Below are 21,813 nucleotides of genomic sequence, written 5' to 3'. Positions count from 1 at the left end.
CAAAAGAAAATTCTGCTTCTGGAAGCTTCTCACACATTTCACTTTGCCATTCAAAAGTGATACTATGCTTTCATTTATTCAAACTTAGTTTAAGATTTCAACTTTGAACTGAAAGATACTTGGCATTTAGCCAGTAATATTTGATTTATTGCCCATCAGCTTGCTATGCTCCGTAATTCAGTAAAGAGACAGACTCTAAAATAATTGGGAAACCTCTGTGTTTTTGCCAAAGGAAAATAACTGCAATTATTTCTTTTTGTAAGCAATAAATCAATGGTTCTGCTTATGGAATCAATTTTGGGATTCAGGAGAGTTACTGTACCTTAAAAATAACACCGATGTTTTCACCCATCGGATCAGCATTGATGAAAGTGATCTTCAGTGGCAAAGCGTTAGATGTGAAATATGAGCATGCCTATAGGAGGAGAAGAGAAAAATGGTGAACAAAATAAGGCAAAGACAATACCTTTCAAAAATCACAGCCCTTGGAAGAATTTGCTAGATGAGTAAACAAAACAAATAAGTATAATTTTAAACTTTGAAGCAAAAATTGTTTTGTCAAAAATAAATTAACATTAGTTTCCTAACCACAAGTGTTTGTCACAGATTACCTATCTTCACACCTTGCTTTCTGCAGTTTCAGGTACCCACAGTCAACCCTAGTCCACACTATTAAATGGAAAATTCCAGAGCGAATTCTCAAGCTTTAGATTGCACATCCTTCTGAGCCCCATGATGAAGTCATGTACCATCTCACTATCTTATTAGTATGTTAACAACCTTTGTGCAGTGTTTTCACATGGGACAGGCTATACATAGAGGAAAACCACCATATTTGTAGACTTGAGTCCATATATTCTTCAGAAGATTATAAAACATGCCCTCTCCAAATAAGGGAAGGGTTAACTATTGTACTTTGAAGTTGAGAATCCAGCTTTTAAGTAGATTAAAAACCTTCCAATACAATTATCTACCATATTCTAAACTATTACATGGAAAATTCCAGAACTAATTCTCAAGTTTTAAATTGCACGCCCTTCAGAAAAGCAAGATGAAGTCATGTACCATCCCTCAATATCTTGTCCAGCATGCAAACAACCTCTGTATAGTGTAAGTGTGGTATTTTAACTAAGAAATGTCCTCCACAGACTCATAGGTTGAAGCACTTGATCCACAGATGGTGGTGCTGTTTGGGGAGGTTATGGGAACTTTTGAAGATAGAGTCTTGCTGGAAGAGTAACTCTGGGAATGGGCTCTGTGCCCTGCTTCCTGCTTTCCCTGTCTCTGCTTCCTGTGTGTGGAGAGACATGTGATGAGCCAGGTTTCTGCTTCAGCTACCTGCTATCCTGCCTTTCCCACCGTGATGGACTGTATCTCTTTGGAACTGTGAGCCTCATCAAATCCTTTCTCCCTTTAGGGGCTTTACCACAGCAACAGAAAAGTAACTAATACATCAAGCAATGGAGATAGATACACTGAAAACAAACCAAGATGTATATAGACACGGTGTTTGTAATAGTTGACTAAGATATGAAAGCTAAATCTGCTATTTAAATTTTTTTATCTTTCAGTTTGGAACACATCTTACGGAAACATGGATCAGAAAAATCAGAATTCTAGTCTTTGCCTCCTTTTTGCATTAGCAATAAGATTTAAAAATTATTGCCTAATGTGTCTTTACTACATTGTAGAGAATAAGAAACCTTATCTTATTGATTTTAGTAACAGATACATGAGCTAATGAGTATGAGATGCATTCTGTTGAGCTTGAGAGCAAAATGGTACTTAAAGAATCAACACATTTCTTTGTTAGTGGATGTTTTCTGTGTAGCTAGTAACGCAGCATAGTTTACTTCTTTAATCACATTTCCTATTTATATCTTAAGTTTTCCATTGTTGACTATTCCCACTCAACGTTCCCTCTTGTTTATTTTCCCAGTTTATTTGAGGGTTGAAAGGACATCCTGTGCATAGAGTTGTAGAGAATTCATATTGAAGGAAAAGACTTATATCAATACTAAAGAAAAGAAAGGGATTTGGCATGTTCAATCCATCAAGTCAGTAAAATATGACATCAATATGTATTGAAGAATGAGTCTGAATATGAGTATCTGACATCTGAAATCAGTATAAACTGAGAAGAAAGGAATCTATTTCTTAACTTAGTTGTCAACACAAACCTAATCTAATTTCTAACCAAACACACACCCTGGCTTGCCGAGTCAATTTGAGTTTTATAATTTTAAAGATGGGACTGCATGAGAAGCATGAGCTTCTGCCGTAAGAATCACATGATCCTTTATTGAATTATATCGTCTTGTCATGCTATAGAATTATTAGTGAGTCTTATGATCTTATGTTATATAGCTAATGAATCCTATATTAGACAGAAATAAGTCTAGGTAAATTCTGAATTCCAATTATTAGGGCTTGTTTTGAAGAATTCCAGGTCAAGAGAACAGAAGAATGTGACTGAAAAATGCCTTAGACACTCTTATTTTACGTGGATCTATTCTGCTTCCATTGTTTCATTTCTCGCTTTCACAAACAGTGTATTTTTTGAAAGACATGTCAAAATACTCTATTATCAACAACTGCAATGTGCAGACCATTATCTGGATGCTAGCAGAAAGACTCTCTGCATGTAGTTAAAATGTCAATGGAAATTGGCATGAACATATATGCATATGCATTAACTTGAAAATTCACAAAGAAATTTATCACAGTTGAATGAAGAAACATCGGAGGAGCAAAGTCATTTGGAGATGACCTAGATCTTGAAGAATATAAGAAACAAACATACTAGTAAATAGGCAGAGGAAGGATTTTCTGGATGGGAAAAGGCAAACCATAAAAGACAACTTAAGAGTAGAAGATTAAAGGTGTCTTAAAAGGATCATGACCAAGGGGCATGGGGGACTGAATCAAAGTCTTGCCAATTATTTCATGTTTGGTAAAACTAGAATGAAGATAAAAGGTGAAAGAGAGAGGAAAAGGTATGACCTCTGTCCTTGAGAAGCAGAGATGATTGACATAGATATAAAAATAGTTGAAAAAAAAGAAACCTTTAAGTAAATAAAATGCTTGGTCCTCGCATTTCCACCCACAAAGACAGACTTCATTAAGAGACTTTCAACTTTCTCAACTGATCATACCTCAGCAGCTCAAATAGAAATAGAGGAGTTGTACAATTAGGGGTTCCCTGGGGGGTATGGTTGAGAATTTTTCTTGCAGAAAGAACAAAACTCATTTCTAAGTCCCTATCTGTCTGCCCTTGAGAGCTATGCTTTATAAAATAAATTCTCCCACTGATAGAACCTGGACTGAAGATTTCCCAAATTGACTGAACTCATTGAATTCACTCCGGTGTGAACTCTCTGGTATACTGCAAGCTATGAGAGGTAGTGGTCTGCATACACCAAATAGCTTCCTTAAGTAGTGTGTAAGGTGTCTCTCACAAAGAGACTGGCACTACAACAGAAGAACACATATTCATTGAGTTTATGAAGTCCCTTCCAAGTGTGATTTTTTTGTTGTTGGATAATGAGGTGTGGATTTTAACATTGCATGTTAAATAACTAGACATATAGAGAGTGGTTTTTGTTTGTGTGTTGTCTGTCACACAGAAAAAGACTGAATGTCATGTCACATTGCATTTAAAGAATTTCTGTGGTATGATTCACTTGAAGTCAACAATTAAAACAATTAAAGAGTTCTAAATGACAGGTCTTCCAAATTGCCTACATGTAAGTGTTTGTCTCCCATCACGGAGATTCTGATGATGAATGAGACATTTCCTCTAACTGAAGGCCATGCTGCACTCATGGCTTGCACATGACTTCTCCATAGTGTAGACTCTGGAATGCTCTGTAAACATCTGTATTGGAAGGGGAGCTTTCTCCCATTCATTTCAGCTATGATGTTTCTCACCTGACTGCTCACTAGGATTGGAGGACAGATTAAACCCTGCCACAAGAATGTCATATGGCTATGACTATGTCAATTCTGTCTATGGTTGTGTCACAGATCTTTTTCTCTGTTCCAGACAGAGGTATTCACAACAAATAGGGCCAGGAGGTGGTTTACTTGGAGCAGCTCCTGAGCAGCAGGGCAGTACTTCCAGTGTAGGAAAGAAGTGTAGCTTGATACAGCCCTCCCACACTGCTGACTGCTGGCCCAGGAGCTCACTCTGGCTTCCCAAGTCCTTAGCACAAACACTGCCTACAGAAACCTCCTACTCCAAGGCATGTCTAAACCAAAATGTACTTAAAATTTTAGTAGTTGCCAAAATTAAATCATTCTGTTCCTTAAACTCTCTCCCTTCTCCCTACTCTCTCAAAAAAGAAGCAAAAACCAAGAACTGGAGTTGGTGATCATGTTTTTCTTTCTATATTAAACATCTCTAACATGCTTAGTCTTTATTTATTTATTAGTCATTGAATGCAGCTAACACTTGAAAACTAAAACATTTTTTAAAACACTAGTTATGTTTCAAATTTTAACCCACATGGATATATGCCAATTTATAGGATTTAGTGTCTTGTTTTTTTTTTCTCCAAATATGTTTGTGAAGAATATCAGGAAAATTTGTAAGGGGTCTTGACAGTAACAAAGTCATAGAGATGAGGGATGAAATAAAATCTTAAGCAATATTTTTATATTTACACTAGTTGTCGTCTGATTTTCTCCTAATGGTTGCGTTTGTTGTCTTATGACTAGACTTCAGTATCACTTTCTGCTCATGCATGATAGCTTAACCTCTTCACTTTTAAATCTCACTTATCAATCATTTTGCCTATCAGTGTCTTTCTACTCTAGATTTTTTGAGAAGGAGGATAATAAAGCTTAGTGAGAACAAAGGAAAAGGAAAGATTCCAAGTCAGAGGAAATTTATTGAAGAAGTAACACATGACAGAGGATTAGGAATAGAAGGCTAAAGAAGTCATGAGTCTGAAAATAGTAGGAAAGACTTTACAGGCGTGGGCAAAATCACAATATATAACACGCTTATATGTGGACACTGATACATATTCAATTTAATCAAAATGGAGATAGATAGCTAAAGTATTAATGTAGTACACATATTTTACACATAGCATGAATATACATGAAATTGTAACCAGTTCTGCAAGCAGGTACATCCCTTAATAACTCAGAGCAATATGAAAAAGTTTCATGCATGAAGTTACCAATTTAACCACCTCATGTAGTAAAACAAAGCCACTCAGTGTAAGAAATACCTTTGCTGTTTTTTTCATTTTTCAATAAACTGACAGTTTATTTCTAAGCCAACAAATTAAACTGCAGGATAAATGTTTCTCCAACTCAGCACAATGATCCAAATATAATATATGCTGTGGGTGGGATTAAATTATTTTCCTTAAGGTGGTTGCAATATTCATTTGTGAATTATTTATACTATTTAAAATATTTGATGAACTAAAGAATAAAATAATAAACAGCCCACTTATCAACTAAATAATTTGGCTTACATCACGATCTATTCCTTTTATGCTCAGGGCTGGGTTCAGAGGAAGATGACAAGTCTTTATATCTTTAAAGAATTCTTCCAGATTGCCAATCTCTTTCTTTAGTATATCCTGTGAGAAAAATAACCAGAAAAACAATATTTATGAAATTGTAAAGAACTCCACTCTTTATTTGAGTTACACCTTCCTTGTATTGATGAAATAAACTCTTTACCTCAGGGGTGATACTATGATTGACTGTGGGATTAGGTGGGTGGTAAATGACATACAATGGAGCAGCAAGGAGAGACCATAGGAGAGATGGTGAAGACACCCAGCCAAAAAGTTCCATGTCCTTTTTCAATGACCTCAAGTTCAGCTAGAAGCAACTGTCAGACAGTCTAAAATCAAGGTGGGTTGGAGTTGGTTGTAGTCCACTGAATTGAAACCCTTCTGTTAGGAATTATTCACTTGATTTTTTTTCAAATAATTTCCTGAAATCTTCATTTATAGTTATCAAGTTTTATATGTAATGGCAATGCATTTTGCTAAAAAATGTTTATATATATTAGTAAAACAATGACAAACGTCAATGGCACCATGCTGTCAGGAACAATGATTTATGAGAACAAATTGTTCATGCAATGCCAGTGAATACATTTCTAAGTTCTTCTCATCCAAGATTTGAAAGCTCATTGTGTGGACTATGAAGATGAAATTTAATTTGGTGGTTAGTGGAGTTTAACTCTGAAGAGTTTCTTAACTCTTATTCTTGATTCATGTCAAATGACAAAATCTTTCTTCCAGAATCAGGAAGTAGGAGGGAAAATGCCACCTGACATTTTCCTGCATCTTTCCTGATTCTATTATCTATTTGTCTGATGATATCATGGAGGGGAATCCATGCTCCTCAGAGAGTGACTTGAAATCAACACACCCCACAGAATTCAAATTTCCCCAGTAACTGCACAGTGCTTGCACAAGGAAGATATTGTCAATAGTTCCGGCCATTTGTCTCACAGGTGAATTAGCTGCATCATATTTTTTTGGCCCTTGTTGTGTTTTTTTTCAATATTTTTATAGGAAAATGAGAGAAGTCAGCAGTCACCCTATCCTTGATTTGGCCAGACTGTAAATCAAACCATTTTCCTTTAGGAGTTGAGTTTCCATTCCCTAATTTCTCTGGAGTTTTAGAGAAGCTAAGGTAACACTCCCAGTAAGCAAAATCTCTTTACCATTTTCTGCAGTTAGATTTAACTCAGTGTTTCTCATTTAAACAGAAAAGATTTTTTAAAGAGATAACAGGATGGGAGACGGTATTAGGTGAAGTAACCCCCAAGCCAGCCTGACCCCACAGCAGTAGAGCAAAAACTCCTGGGCTTCCACTCCCACACCACAGTATGTGTGCACTCCCTGAGACATCATACCCGTACACAACACTAACAAAATAAAATTCACAAGAGCACCATTCAAGGATCATGGTAGAAGACAGGGCAGAAAATTTATGAACCAAAGGTAGCTGCTGATTGATGTAATACATTTTTTTGATATGCCAGGGCTGTTGCACACATGAACTAACAGTGGCTGTGTCTGCATGAATGAGACCTACATCCTAACATGGACTGGGGAGGGTCTCACAAAGTCCTATCCCTAGTTGAAGAGCTATTGGTGATTGGCAGCTGCTGGTAGAGGGAGAGTCAGCTTCCTGTAAGATGCAGCCCTGATGATGGGTTGCCCATGCTCTGGTGGATGGCCTTACACCTGTTCACACTCTGGAAGTACTAAGTGGACTCACTGATTTGAAAAAAAAATAGAATAAAGTTGGGAGGGAAAAATGTTAGGGAAAATACAGAAAGATTTGAGGGGACAGAATTGGGGTTGATTTGGTCAAAGACACACCATATACCTTCATGGAATTCTCAAACAATAAAAAATACTGAAATATAATAAAACGTAAAAGTTTTTTAAAAAGATATCCATTACTCCTCCTGCCTCTTGTTTATCCACCTCTTAGTTTCATATGATATTTGTTTTTTTTAGCAACACTGACAGTTAATGTGAAAAAGGAATACCAGCGTCACTCTAGAGCTTAATGTAAGCTGTTAAAGAGGTACCAGGGTTATATAGTTATAGTACACACCTGAACACTGAGGAATTCTAAAGTAGGGGATGAGAAACAAAGCTAAACCCAAATTTCTAGAAATTTCTACTAAATTATAGAATGTGTTATTCTTTTTAATTTTTTTTAATGGGGAAATCCAAGGATTTAAACGGTGTTACCTTTCAATGTGTGAAGTATCCTTGGGGTGTTCATATATTTTACTTAAAGAACATATCTCATATTTGTCCATTTTAGTTCTACAGCATCCTCCTGAGGTATTTTTACTAAAAACAAAGATTTCCAGTAGGAAAATCCTAGTGGGAAACAAACTTAGGACATTTTGTATATTGCTACTTTCATATAGTCTCGTTGAACATTCTTATTGACTTTAGACAGTGCACAGGAATGATGAGTTTCCTTGAAGACAAGATTACGTTTTAGCTTTAGTTTCTACCCTTAGCTTCTTGTCTGTGGTAAGTACTCAACTGCTATTGAGTAATGTTCTTTATGCAGAGGGTGGGTGGCCACTGCCCTCCTGCTTATGCAGCATCAAACTTAAAACAACTTCCTTAACGGTTCTCTTCAATGAAGGGAGCTAATGATGCAGATAATTAAAAAGATCCAATGTGTTCCATTTAAGTCAAGAAAAAGAACAGTCAGATGCAGCTATGCCAGTGAGAAATTGGCAGAATATTTTAGTTATTATATGTGAATGGTTCTCAACCTGTAGATTGCAACCCTTTGGGAGTTGAGCAATCCTTCCACAGGGGTGACCCAAGACCATCATAAAACAGATATTTATACTATTATTCCTAACAGTAGAAAATCACAGTTATGAAGGAGCAACAAATATAATTTTATGGTGAGGGAGGTCACCACAGCATGAGGAACTATATTAAAGGTTTGTGCAGCATTAGGAAGGTTGAGAACCACTGTTACATGTTGATCTTAATATAAAAATGACTACTCATAGTACTGCTAAGGTTTATTTAACTACTTTTGTTTGTTGTCAAAATGCCTTTTAGAACAATAGTGAGCTAGACTGTGATCTTCTCCCAGAAGACTGACTGTGTCACAGTGTGAAGGCTGTAACCTCAGGGGTCTGTTGAGATCACACAGTGGTACTTAAAAGCTAAGGTTATTTGCTGATCTTCCAGAGGATTTGAGTTCTGTTCCCAGAGTCTAAGTTAGGAAACACACAACTGTAGCGCCATGGCTCTGCTGCCTTCTTCTGGCCTGTGGGAAGACCTACATTCATGTGGACATACACAAGGACGTGCTCACAAACATACAATTAAGAGCAAAATAAAATTTAAAGAAATAGTATTTCATCAGGACTCTGTTGCTTTCAAGTACGTATCTTCTTGTTAGGTGTGATACACACCTGCTAACATACCAAAGTCATTTGTGTCATGGTGATTGAAAATATTATTAGCTTTAAGAAAAGTTAATGGAAAAATACTTAATTTGAAAGTTTTCTGACTTAGTATATTTGAGGAGTTTGTTTTCCACGATATGAAACTGAAAACAGTTGACTCAAAGGTAGACATTTACAGTATGCTAAAGATTGATGTCTTCACCAACCTGTCTCTGGGGGTCACTGGCAGACTTCACTTTCTCGCCAATATCCCCCAAAAGTTTGACAAGTTTCTGCTCCTTGGAAAGCTCATCGTTCAAGGCTTCCCCGACGCAGAACTGGAGAGCAGCCGACAGTTTCTGATACCAGCTTTTAAAGCAGTCTTCAGCTTGTGCCTCCCTCAGCAGCCTGGAGGAGAGAGAAAAAATTCTAGGTCTGAACGAGATACTTTTAAAACCTCCTCCAGTAGGAACAATAAGTAATCTGTATGTCATGCCTGGGGGCAGTTTAGCAGCTTAAGATGGGAAGAGTGCTGTGTATTTGTTGGCAGTCATCAAATTTCATCTGATAGCTAATGAGCCTCCAAGAGAGAAGAATCAATAAAAACACTGCCCTTTCTTCTTTCAATTCCCGATGTACTTTTTCTTCTTCTGCTCTTCTTAATTCCATAACAAACACTTAAGTCAGGAAATCTCAGAATTACTAAACTATGGGCAAGGATTCATAAACACTTTTTGACAAGGGATGATATTACATTGTAATTTAGCTATGAAGGCCAACTTTTTGTCAAGTTATCTACCCCAATCCATCACATACATATGTATGGATCCCAACCCACCCCAGAATGCCCCCTGGTAATATGAAGGAAGACATTGTAAAGACAAGAAACTGTTTTGTTTGCTTCAAGACATTTCTGGACTCAATTCTTAGCTCTACACCATATAAACCACTTAAGTTGGAACATTCTTTGTGCATTTAAAAAAAGGCATTTCAGTTCTTAAGGGGTGTCTGTGCATGTGTGTGTGTGTGTGTGTGTGTGTGTGTGTGTCTGTGTGTGTGTTTGTATCCATATGTGTGCAGGTGCCCTTGAAGGCCAGAAGAGGGTGTTAGATCCTTGGATCTGGAGTTAGTGGTGACTGTGAGTCATCTGAGGTAGATGATGGAAACTGAATTCAGACCCTCTGCAAGAGCAGCAAGTTCTCATAACTGCTGAACTATCTCTCCTGCACTTTCCTTCTCTGTATATAAACTAATAATCCTCACTGTAGACTTGACTAGAATGTAGAGTGCTGATGTAATCATGTGTTTAGCACCTTGGAGCAGGGGGCCTTTTTGCATTTTGCAGCTTCTACATGTCAAGTTCAGTGTGCCTGACAGTCTACTCATAGAGTATGGGTGACAATGCTTGCAAGTGGTAACAGGAATTTGTTTACTCTGTCTGCCGCTTGGCAATTTATATTGCCTTAAAAGCAATTACAATATGCTAAAACCTTTCTTTCTATTATGCCTTAAAACACAAGAGTAGAATAAAAAGGAACAATTCCTTTGAAACTTAACTACTTTCAGATTGATTCATGCAATCTCAATTGGTCTTTAATTTTCTCCTCTTTTGAAAATAGGATTCAAGCTAGAAGAAGAGCTTGAAGAAAATAAGGGACAAGAATAATAGGGGGAAAAACAACATTTGGCATTATTGTCAGAAAACAGAAAACAAAAATCACACACAAAAAAAGGAGAAGCAAAAGCAAGACCAACTAACCAAAGAAAGCTAGAAGCATGCATTAGTTGTCTTTCTCATTGCTGTGGTAAAACATCTACAGATCATGAAGGAAGAAGGGGTTTGTTTGGGCTCACAGTCTGAGGGTACCATCCACCAAACAGTAGCGTAAGGCAGGTGATCGCGTCAAATCACAGCCAGGAAGCACAAGCTGTGGGTGCTGGTGCTCAGCTTATTTTCTCCTTATTCAGCTCAGGACCCCCAGTCCGTGAAATGACGCTGTCCACATTTAGGGTGGATCTTTTGACTCATTCTAATAAACACAATCTAGAAACTCCCTTACAGACACAGCCAGGCCACAGACGTGTCTCCAAGGTGAGTCTGGACCATGTCAGCACCTTGGCAGTTAGCGTAAACCATCACAGTGCTTGCCATTCTTTTTTTTTTTTTTTTTCGAGACAGTTTCTCTGTATTGTTTTGGAGGCTGTAGACCAGGTTGGCCTCGAACTCACAGAGATCAGCTTGCCTCTGCTTCCCGAGTGCTGGGATTAAAGGCATGCGCCACCAACGCCCTGCGCGCCTGTCGTTCTTCATTTCTGCTTCTGCATTCTTGCACAGCATGTAGGACAACGCAGAGGTCTAGCGATGCTTCTGTTCAACTGTGTTCTGTTACATTTAAAGATAAGCAGGTTGAGGGTGTGGCTTTAAAAGTGAACGCCTCTTCTTTCACCAGCCTCTCGGAGCCAGCCTGTCTTCACCGCCTCCTTCTTTGTCCCGAAGCAAAGACAAACTTTGTGTGAAATATCAATGCTTAATTACTCCCGGAAAGCACGGGAAACGTGGACGTAACGAAACTCGAAGGGGCTGAGGGTGCATGGCAGAAAAACTGTGCTGCACTCATAACCTTGTTACTATCAGGGAAAGAGCAGACAAACGGAAGGCCTTTCTGCTTATCCCCGTGATGAGAGTTGCGAAGCGCCCGACAGGTCGTAAGTGAACCATGCCATCGTCTGAAGATTCCGAGAAAATGTGTGGTCGTGTAAGTGAACACAAATCTGTAAGATGAGGCACAGCCACGCACAGCTCCAAGATCCTTCATGGAGAACTATGCCTTTCAGACTCCTGCACCAAGGATTGTGGTGGTGTGACCTTTTACAGTTTATTTGGGTTCCGCGAGGTAGGGAGTTTCCATTTCCCATTTGAATATTTGTCAGCATTTTCTTATACCTTGAAGATTGAGCCAATTGTGCTCTGCAATATGTTAACCTGTTCCAGTTTAGAAATACAAATCCACAACCATGGAGCTGCTGTAAATACATTATAAAAATAGGTTCTTCTGTACAAATGAAACCCTCAGCATTTTACTAACATAACCAAAGAAAAGGCCTGTTTTAGGGTTGATGCCTTAAGGACTGCCAAAGCTGAATAGTTAATTGGCATTTTAATGCCTTTGTTTTTCGACCAGAAATAAATTTACTTCTCCTGTAAGCCATGTACTTGATGCTTTCCAGTTCAAGAAGGAAAATATCAGTTTGATTCCTGGTCGACAACACAGTAAAGCAGTGGAAATTTGCATAGAGAATATGTGACCGTGATGTAAAACACATCAGGGCTAAGAATTCTCAGAGGTTCGTGTTGTCATTTTCTTGGAGAATGTAGCTGGCTTAAATCCTGAATCCTGCCAAGAACACATACTCTCCCGATGAGGCAGGGCTCAAGCTCTACGTGTAAGGAGTTTGTTTTTATGCACGGCAGGAATAAAACTATACAGTGCTACAGATGACCATGAGGGGCCAATTATTCTGTTCCTGCACCCTTAGGCACAGACACTTTTACTGGTAATAGAAATTAACAGGCCCTGAACTTTCAACAATGGTTGGAAGGCAGTTTCGTGTGGGGTGTCTCTCAGTTGTGTGTTGGTGACCTTCCCTCTAAGAAGAGCCAAATCCTTCATGCTGTGATCTTTACCCATTGCTTCTGTTTATAAGAAACTAGAAATTAGTTGGCTACTGTCCCTTGACCATTACAGTAATCCTGTTTTTGAAAGAGACTGCCAAGTGAAATGTTTAAAAATAGAAAGTAAAGGTCAAGGGGACTGAGGAGCATCAGACCCTTTGAAAGAGCGGGCTTTTAAAATGCGGGGGATGTGATCATGCTCAGACTATGAGCTGAATCTCAAAGTTCCAGAGATTGTAGCTCATCCTGTGGCCTGCAAGACCCAGGTACGATGTTCCTGGATATTGTCTCTTATCCAGTTGCTTTGATGAGCTATTCCCAACTGTATGCCCTGGCAGCTCTGAAGCAAGCACACACACAGAAAAAAAAACCCAGCTAGCTGGGGAAGGTTTGGGCTGCCTTCAGTATTATAGACAGGAAGCAAGAGTGAAGGAAACATAACTTGGGTGACACCACATCTGCCAGGATGGTGTGTCTCTAAATTAATTGGCTCTCCTGGACTCAGAGATGCTCAGAATAGCCGTAAACCTTAACTAGCACGAAAGGGAGGTTTTCCTTGGATTTATTTTGGCAGAGGACAAGCATCTGGCATATGATAAACAACCTGCTGGAGTCACTGGGAAAGTAGAGAGTTCACATCTCATGAGTCTACCAGCAGGGAAGGACATAGCAATCACACCATCCAGTCTCCTTTGCCCCCTAAATTCTCTCCCGTCTGCCAGCTCTTGATTTTAGTTCTCCACAGCATAACGCCCCACATCATCGGGGGTAGCTGAGATTTTCTCCACCATGAATTCCCTGTGAACGAAGAGGGGCACCAACCCACAATCAGAAAAGAATGGAGTTCCACCATGACGAGCAACCTCAGGCCTCTCTAGGGCTCCTGCCTGCTTCCATCCTCTCCTGCCTTCGTTGCTTCTTCCCATGATCTGAGGCATGTGCAGATCAGGAAACTAGTGCTAGAAAACATTGTGAGATTCTAGGATGTGAATTCTTCAAGGACGCGCAGACCCCCAGGAGAAATAAAGGCTGAAAATCAACACTCAGTACAGAATTGTGTTAGCATTACTATTTTGATAGTGTTATTTTACATCTAAGTGGCTGAGATATCTAGTTAGCACTTCACACAGATGGCAGTGCCCTTTGATTGGTTCATTGTTAACATACAGGCTTGCTTTTTGCAAATATTCATCCTGCTCTGTTGCATGTCAATATGAGCCAAGACAAATATGTGCTCGTCAGTACATCGTCATCAGGCAGTGTCTATTTTCCAACACCAATAGTTTATAACTACTGAAATATAAAAATGCTCACAAAGGCAATACTTTAGAAAATAGTTACATTTTTCTTTAGAGATTATTTGTATTTTTAGACTTTTAAATGTATGAGGGGTTCTATCAGAGAAACAATTGATCTCGCTTATACCCATACTATGGTTGTAAATGATTATTATTTGTTTATAGGTGAGCATTCCTTTGTGCCCAACACTGTGTGGTAGGTATGATCAATGTTTCCAACATGATGTTTTTTCTTCTGAAGAAGATTGGTCATGCCCCACTTTGCCAGAAGACCTCCAGTGCCTTCCTATGACCAGAATATATGATGGGGGATGTCCTTCTGTGTATATGTTTCTCTTATTGGTTGATAAATGAAACACTGATTGGTCAGTAGAGTCAGGAAGATAGGCAGGGCTAGGATACAAAGAGAAAGCCGGGGAGAGAGGACAGAGAGACCTCAAAGAGACGCCATGTAGACACAGGAAAGATAGGATGCACCAGGTGTTCTCAGGCAAGATAAGGCCATGTAGAAATACATAGTTAGTAGTTATGGGATAATAATTAAGAGAGAGGTAGCCAGTAAGAAGCCCTAGGCATCAGCCAACAGTTTTATAATTAATGTAGTGTCCATGTGTTTATTTGGGGCAAAGCAGCTGTGGGACCAGACAGGACAAAAACCTACATCTTCTAATACACTTATCAGGACCACACCAGCTCATTTTGCCCTAGTGCTGACCCAGGAACTGGTTGGACTGTGTGTGCACATTCAGATATGTTACACATTCTGAGGGGTTTAATGGAGCATCTCATTATTTTGATTTTTAGCTGTGAGAAGATCCAGGAGTGGTTTCTGGATGACTGGGGTGAGGGAACCCTGTGGAGCAGAGTTCACTTTGAATGCCCAAAGCCTGATGAAGTGAAGTTGCAGCCGAGAAAAGCTTGGTTGCTCCAAGCTTCAGCAGCCTTGGGCCTCTCAGTTGATATGCTAAGAACCTTTGGCCAGGAGTGGCGGCATACACCTTTAGTCCCAGCACACAGGAGGCAGAGGCAGTCACATCTCTGTGAGTTCCAGGCCAGTATGGTCTACGAGGTGAGTTTGAGAATATCTGGGGCTAGATAGTAAGACCTTATCTCAAAACTAATTAAAAAAAACTGATGAATATGCCAAATCCCATACTTCCCCTTTTCTTCATTTTTTTTATTTTCCCACATTTGTTTGAATCAGCTTTAGAATGTGGTTAGAATGTGGCACATGTTTTTTAAACATTTCCAGTGGCAGCACTGAGGATAATTGTGGGAAAACCTAATTACTTAAAAAAAATTTAAAAAATTATCAGGAGTCAAATCTAGTGAGTTAGATGAGTGATCAATTTCTGGATACTACTTCAGAATAAAATAAAAAAGTCTTTAGGCAGTAAAAATTGCTTTTTGTTATGGATCATAAAAAGTCCCAAAGGGTGCTTCAAAACATGATTTGGCTCTGCTCATTTGAACATGTATGGTCTCCCATAATGCTGAAATTTTTACTGTTATTTTATTATGACTAGCATACCTTTTGATTCATTTAGAAGTCTGAATAGGCCTATGTACCATCTGTTGCTTTGTCCAGCCAAATGTTGTGCATCTGAAAGGGGACAGTCAGAGGGACTGTCTTAGGCTGATACAAGCAACACAGCAGTGGTGAGATTGTTTGGGGTCTACACGACACGGTTAAACACAGGCAAAGGGCAGTCAGTGATGGATGGGTTTCTACACACTGCTGGGTAGTTGGCCACTCTGCTGCAGTGGCGGCATCTAGAGTCTGACATATTGAACTGGAAGGATGGCTTTGGATGAAGAGCCATCTGAATCATCCGGTTGAATGATATGTACCCTTGTTGCCTCGGAGGTGTTCTACAAATACCTCATCTTGTACTGGCTGTGGGGAAGGTGCATCCGTTGTCTCAGCCTTTGGGAATCTATTGCAGATTATCTCTCAAGGCTCTTTAGAATGATGAATACACTAGACAGAGCATTACTACTACTTGGGATCTCTGCACATGTTCTCGGATGGGCTGCTTGGAAGCCAGAAGTCATCATCATCCTGGGACTGCAATGGTCCCGTTATGACCCCCAGCCTGGGAGAGCACCATGAGCAGGGGCACATGCAGAGTCCTTTACAGAGATTCAGGTGCATGTAAGCATGGGAGCCTGCCATTCAGTAAAAGGGCTTGTCATTTCCCCTGGGATTATGCGAACAGGAAGCAATGTCAAGGCTGTCATGGTGACGAGGATTAATAAAGGAGTGGGCTGCCTTCTGTATACCAACTGTTTTAAAAATCGGGGCTATAGCTTTCTCACATTTCAAATAAACCCATGAAGTGGCCACATGTGTGTAGGTGAAGGAAGAGCCAAAGCAAGATTTCCCACTATGAAGGCAACCCACACCCCTCCACACCCTCACCCCCATCCCTGCACACCCAGAGCTCATACCCAGTAACCACAACATTCTTGACAATGGATTAGTGCGTGTGTATGCGGGGAGTGGAACCTCAGCTCAGACTGGGAATTTACTAATATATATTTGCTCTTCAGTGTGTGAAAGCTACTTCTCTTTTCTCTCTCTACCCCCAAAATCAAGGGCAATGGGAAGTCAATTAGGAAGCCACTAACCCACCTATTAGCCATTGCAGGGACCCAATTTAAAACACACCCGGTGATGGAGAATTGATGGGGACAAGAATATGGCGAATTATGGAGAAAGGAAATGTTACACTGGAAAGACTGGTGGGAGTTATCTGGTAGCTAAAAACTACCAGGGAGTTTTAGATTCTACTCCACTTTGAATCCGAGGGTGTGGATGGTCAAAGATAGGACACAAAGGATAATGAAAGCTTTATTCAAAACTATCAAATGCAGTCAGTTTGAAGAAAACTGTAGGAGACAGTTAAATATCTGAGTGAGTGCAAGAGGAAGATTGTCATAGAAGGACTTCAGCATTCCAGAAGATAAAAGGTTTGGAGCACAAAACAAGAACATGTGGTTTGTGAAGCTTTGTCTCGATTGACAACTTGATTGAGTTAAGAAACACTTGGGAGGTGCACTCTCACCCTGAACTCTTGGGGAAGGGTCTAAGCCCTGCCCTATATGAAATGACAGACTATGGACTCCCCCATGGAGGGCCTCACTCTCCCTGGGGGAATGAGGGGATAACGGGGGGGGTTGGGGGAAGGGCTCGGGAGGAGGGGAGGGAAAGGGAGAGGGACCTGGAACTGACTTGTGAAGCAACCTTGTTTCTTATCTAAATTTAAACTGGAAAATAAAATTAAAAAATGCAATAAAAAAAGAAATACTTGGGAGATTGTGAAAACACACTTCTGGGTGTATCTACGAAACCATTTGTAATGAGTCTTTCTCTGTTCCACCAGCCAGCTCCCAAACAATACAGAGACTTCTTATTAATTATGAAAGCTTGGCCTTAGCTTAGGTCTTAACTAGCTCTTATGACTTAAATGAACCCATTTCTATTAGTCTATGTGCTGTTACATAGCTCATGGCTTTTACCTCTCCTCCTGCATGTCTCGCTTCCTCTGAGTCTAGTTGGCACCCTGCCTTTCTCCCCCCCCCCTCCACCTCTCTCTGCCCAGGAGTCCCTGCTATACCTTCTGCCTAGCTAGTAGCTTTTTTTATTAAACCAAACATGTGCCTTAGATGCAACATGTTTTTCCATAATTAGATAAATGCAGCATAAACAAATGTAACACACCTTTCTTTACACAGTTAAGGTAATATTCCACAGCATAAAGAAATGCAACCCAGATTTACAAAGTTAAAGTCATTTCCACAACAGCTATTTCCAGAGAGATTAGACATAATGAATGTCTTGCTCCCTTGATACAAGTTTCAAAATCTGAAGAGACTATTAGGAGGGAGAAGATGGGGCCTGATGGGATGAAATGGATCCCTGGGGTTATGGTTTGGAGGCTGTCATCTTTATCTGGCCCCATCTTGTTATGGTTTGCTCTGCTTCCTGTCTTCCAAGGTGTCAGCCACTCTAAGGCATTTCCACCCTGATCCACTGATACCTTAGAAATTTCCTACAAAATATGACCTCCTTACATTGTCTCTGCCGTGTGAATTCTGCCACAGTGATGATACAATTAATGTGGGATTCTTTCTTTAAAATACTTACTATTGTGTGTTTGTGTCTGTCTGTCTGTGAGTGAGTGAGTGAGTGAACGAACAACACATATGTGCAGTGACTACAAGATCCATAAGAGGGCATCAGATTATCCGGAGCTAGAGTTACAGGTGATCATATGCCCCTTGGTTTGGACGGAGAGAATGGTCCTCTGCAAGAGCAGCAGGTACTCTTAAGCCAGGCACCATCCCTTTAGCTTAAACAACAGGCTTCTCAACCACAGACTCACAAAAGGGTTAGGCTACAATTTTTCTCTTGTCCTTGGATGTCCATTTCTACTTAGTGTTGGCCCTCAGAGTATGCGCTTGCCCATATAGGTATATAGCCACCATTGTAATTAATCAACAGTCAGATAAAATGTTTTATGAACCTCCATAGTCACATATTTCATTAAAACGTTGAGTGGCTTTTCCAGGCAAAAATTGTGTGATCAGTAACAATTAGAATGACTGTCTTGCAATGACACATTCTTAGGATCAAACTCTAATAGAAAAAGTTATGCTAGGTAGGTAAGTTCCACTCTGAGATTCCCGAACCTATAAGAGAAAATGAGAATCCCTCCCACGCCCTCTGCTGAAGGGTACCATTCACCATATCCTTCCAATCTACTTACATGCAGTCGAATCTCGTAAGTAATTAAGTCATGAATAATGTGATTTAGAACAGAAACCGTGCCCTCACTCTCTGCCAGTGGCCGTGTGAGAGGAGCAGCAGATGGCAGCTGACTTCAGGGTGCCAGCCCAACGAGATGCCAATCCCTGGTGGCTGAACCTCAGACAGGTAAGGCCCAGAGAGACCACAGACCTCAGGATGACTTTTGCTTCTGCTGTGCCTTTACATGTCTGCTGCTGCCATGCTTCCTCTGGTATCTGGTGTGGTGTGATTGGGTGTGGGGAGATCCCCACTGCCTGCCACGTAGTGTGTTTATCTCATAGAAGCATCCCGTTCTACTTGGCATTTTTACCTGTGGGTTACTATGAAGATGATTTCTTCCTAAGCTGTACTATCTGGTTGGTAACAATAATCTTAGTTTAAATAAGAGTTTTGATGATAAAAAAATATAAACAAGGAAGTGTTGCACAGCTAGAACACTTGAGTGTCTATTGAGGAGCCACATAGACTGTGGCTTAAGGCTAATGATTAGGAAAAACAATTGAGTTCCAGTAGCCTACCTAGTTCAAATTCTATTAGCTTTACAGCTGAAAGGTACAGTCACAGGTTTTGGTGTTCATCGTTAGCTGAATAAAAGTCTTAAAACAACTTTGGGTTAGATCAGATGTTTTGATAACATCTTTGAGATGAAAAACCCTAAAAAACATCTAAAGTTCACAAGGACAAATAACTGAGGTTAAAAAATACAGAGTAGCCCAGTTGTTTGTTACTAGATGATGTACTTGCTAGGGTTGGTTGATGATCAAAGGCGACGATTAGTTCTTTGTGCCCATTTCTGCCCTCAATCTCCTGATACAAGAAACTATTGATGATTTAAAGTAGAGCTGACTGAATCTTTTTCATATAAACATTTAGGTTTGTGATTCCTTTAATATTCTTTATAAGATTGCTTTTCAAGATAAGTGATAGTGTGATTAGTCTCTTCTTTGTAACCATAAAATGTAGCCTGTCAGTGAAAGACCTGACTGAGAAGAATAGCTTGCTTGCCTACGTGGCTAATTTGTAAAAAGTTGCTTGAGTATGAATGTAACGTGGGCTCTTAGAATAATTTGTTTTTCATCTGTAATACATAAAATGCTTAATCATGTAAGGGATATGGAAAACATTCTGGTTTTTGCTTGTATTCACTCACTTGAAAAACAAAATGTAATCACATTGTAATTTTTATATTGCCTAAAAAAGTTTTCTGGGGTCCGTAAGCTATAAGGGAAGGAACAGAGATAGACTTATAGAATTAAAATGGGTAGAAGGGAAACATCAAGAATGAGAGCACCAAGAGAGTGAGAAGAAGCACAGCTTCTAGAGAGACGGGAGGGACATTTCTGGAAAGACATAAGAAAAGAGAATATAGAACACAGAATGAAGACTACGGAATAATAAAGAAGGAAACCACCGAGAGAGAGTGTGAGTGTCATTTCCCCTTCCCCCTCAGAGGCTGTTTCCCCAGGCAGCAGTATCCCTCCCATTTCTATTAATGTGGGTTAGTGTTTGGTGTTGCAAACCATTTTCTTAAACTAAGCATGGAGCCAGGGATAGTGAGTTCTCTCACAACCCATTCCCATGCTGCCACCTGTTCTTGATAATTCTTAAAAGAAACACCATTGGATGCACAACCAAGGCTGGCTATGGAACCTCCCACCTTCAATCCCACTCTTCCCCTTCCTCTGAACTGAGGGTCCTCCTGCTCCTGCAGCTCCTCCTTGGGTAAAACCTTCTCTGTCGTGTGTCCGGGGTTCTTGGCCATTCTTCATCCTTCCCATATTACTCACACACACACCCTTGCCATAACCCACACTCTCCAGGAACTGATATTACACGAGCACAGAGCTGTGTGACAGGTTGAGACCTCTGTCCCACTGTTCACTTGACCAATTAAGGGAACTGAAATGAAGGATTGGCTCAGTGTCCCACGCTGGGAACACGGAGTTCTTGACTGGTGTACAGAGTTCTTTGCAAACCATGTGTCTGTGTTAAAATTCACTGCAAGGTGATCTGGACTTTGTGTCTGTACCAAGCTTGGCAAGGTATTCAGGGTCATCATCAAATGGTGAAAAGGGACAGCAATCCAAATTTCAGCTTTAGCACTCTGTATTTGCAATACTTACTGTAAGCTATCAAGCATTCACTTTACACTAGATGTTTTCCAAGCCCCTTGCCTTGCTGCTTTGTTAGGCAGTTTACACATGAGCTCTGAGTATTGTAAATCTTTACAATACTGTGATACTATGGTTCATGGACACTGAACAACTTCCGAGAGTCAAAAGTCAGTGGTCTGAGGATGCAAACTCATATTATCTGACCCCAGAACCCTTTCTTACTACTCCTTACACTAGCATGGAATCTAGGAATCATTTTTCTTGCCAGTCTCCTGTCCTTCTGTATATATTTTTTATATGTTCCTCTTATTGGTTGATGAATAAAACACTGTTTGGCCAATAGTCAGTAGAGATAGGCAGGGCTAGGATATGAGAAGAATTCTGGGAAAGGTAAGCAGAGGAGCCACAGAAGAGGATGCCATGGAGGAACCAGGAAGATAGGACACACCAGGCATTCTCCGGTAAGGTAAGTCCATGTAGAAACACATAGATTAGTAGTTATGGGTTAATAATTAAGACAGAGCTAGCCAGTAAGAAGCCCTAGCCATTGGCCAACAGTTTTATAATTAGTATGTGTCTCTGTGTGTTTGTTTGGGGCTGAAGTGGCCGCTGGACAGGAGGGAAAGAAAACCAGCAACAGATCTGTTCTTTTTGCTTCCATCTTGCTAAGCCACTGAGGCTGCACTCTCAAAAATCACCTTCTTTCTTCTCTTCAGGTTCCTTATTTCATCTGGTTCTGCCATTTAAAAACCCCTTGCCAAAGTCCATCAAAATTATTATTTTCCCTTCTTCTTTGGGCACACAGTTTTAAATTTAAGAAAGGTTTGATAGAGTAAATATAATTTTGTGTGAAATGTTTTAAGGTTGGAAGCCTTGGTCCTCCTCACCTAACCCAAAAGATGCATACGCACGTGGGATCTAACAATGTAAACCATTCATCACAGCCACTGTCCCTCCATCTCTTCCTCACCTGAGAAAGCAGGACCAAC

The 21,813-nt window shown here is 40.0% G+C and overlaps 1 protein-coding gene across 1 annotated transcript in view; it reads right to left on the bottom strand.

The window, feature by feature from the left end:
- The window catches only part of Pik3c2g (phosphatidylinositol-4-phosphate 3-kinase catalytic subunit type 2 gamma), a 334,840-nt gene that overhangs the window by 112,925 nt on the left and 200,102 nt on the right, over nt 1–21,813 (bottom strand). The window contains exons 19-21 of the mRNA XM_040743461.1: nt 9,154–9,334; nt 5,493–5,600; nt 323–415 (exon numbers count right to left, since the gene is read on the bottom strand). Of these exons, the coding sequence (XP_040599395.1) occupies nt 323–415; nt 5,493–5,600; nt 9,154–9,334 (382 nt within the window). The remainder of the gene's footprint in view (nt 1–322; nt 416–5,492; nt 5,601–9,153; nt 9,335–21,813) is intronic.

The sequence above is a fragment of the Mesocricetus auratus genome, unplaced genomic scaffold (genome assembly GCF_017639785.1).
Source record: "Mesocricetus auratus isolate SY011 unplaced genomic scaffold, BCM_Maur_2.0 Super-Scaffold_100001, whole genome shotgun sequence".
NCBI classification, from domain to species: Eukaryota; Metazoa; Chordata; class Mammalia; order Rodentia; family Cricetidae; genus Mesocricetus; species Mesocricetus auratus.
This window is presented reverse-complemented; position numbering and strand designations above follow the sequence as displayed.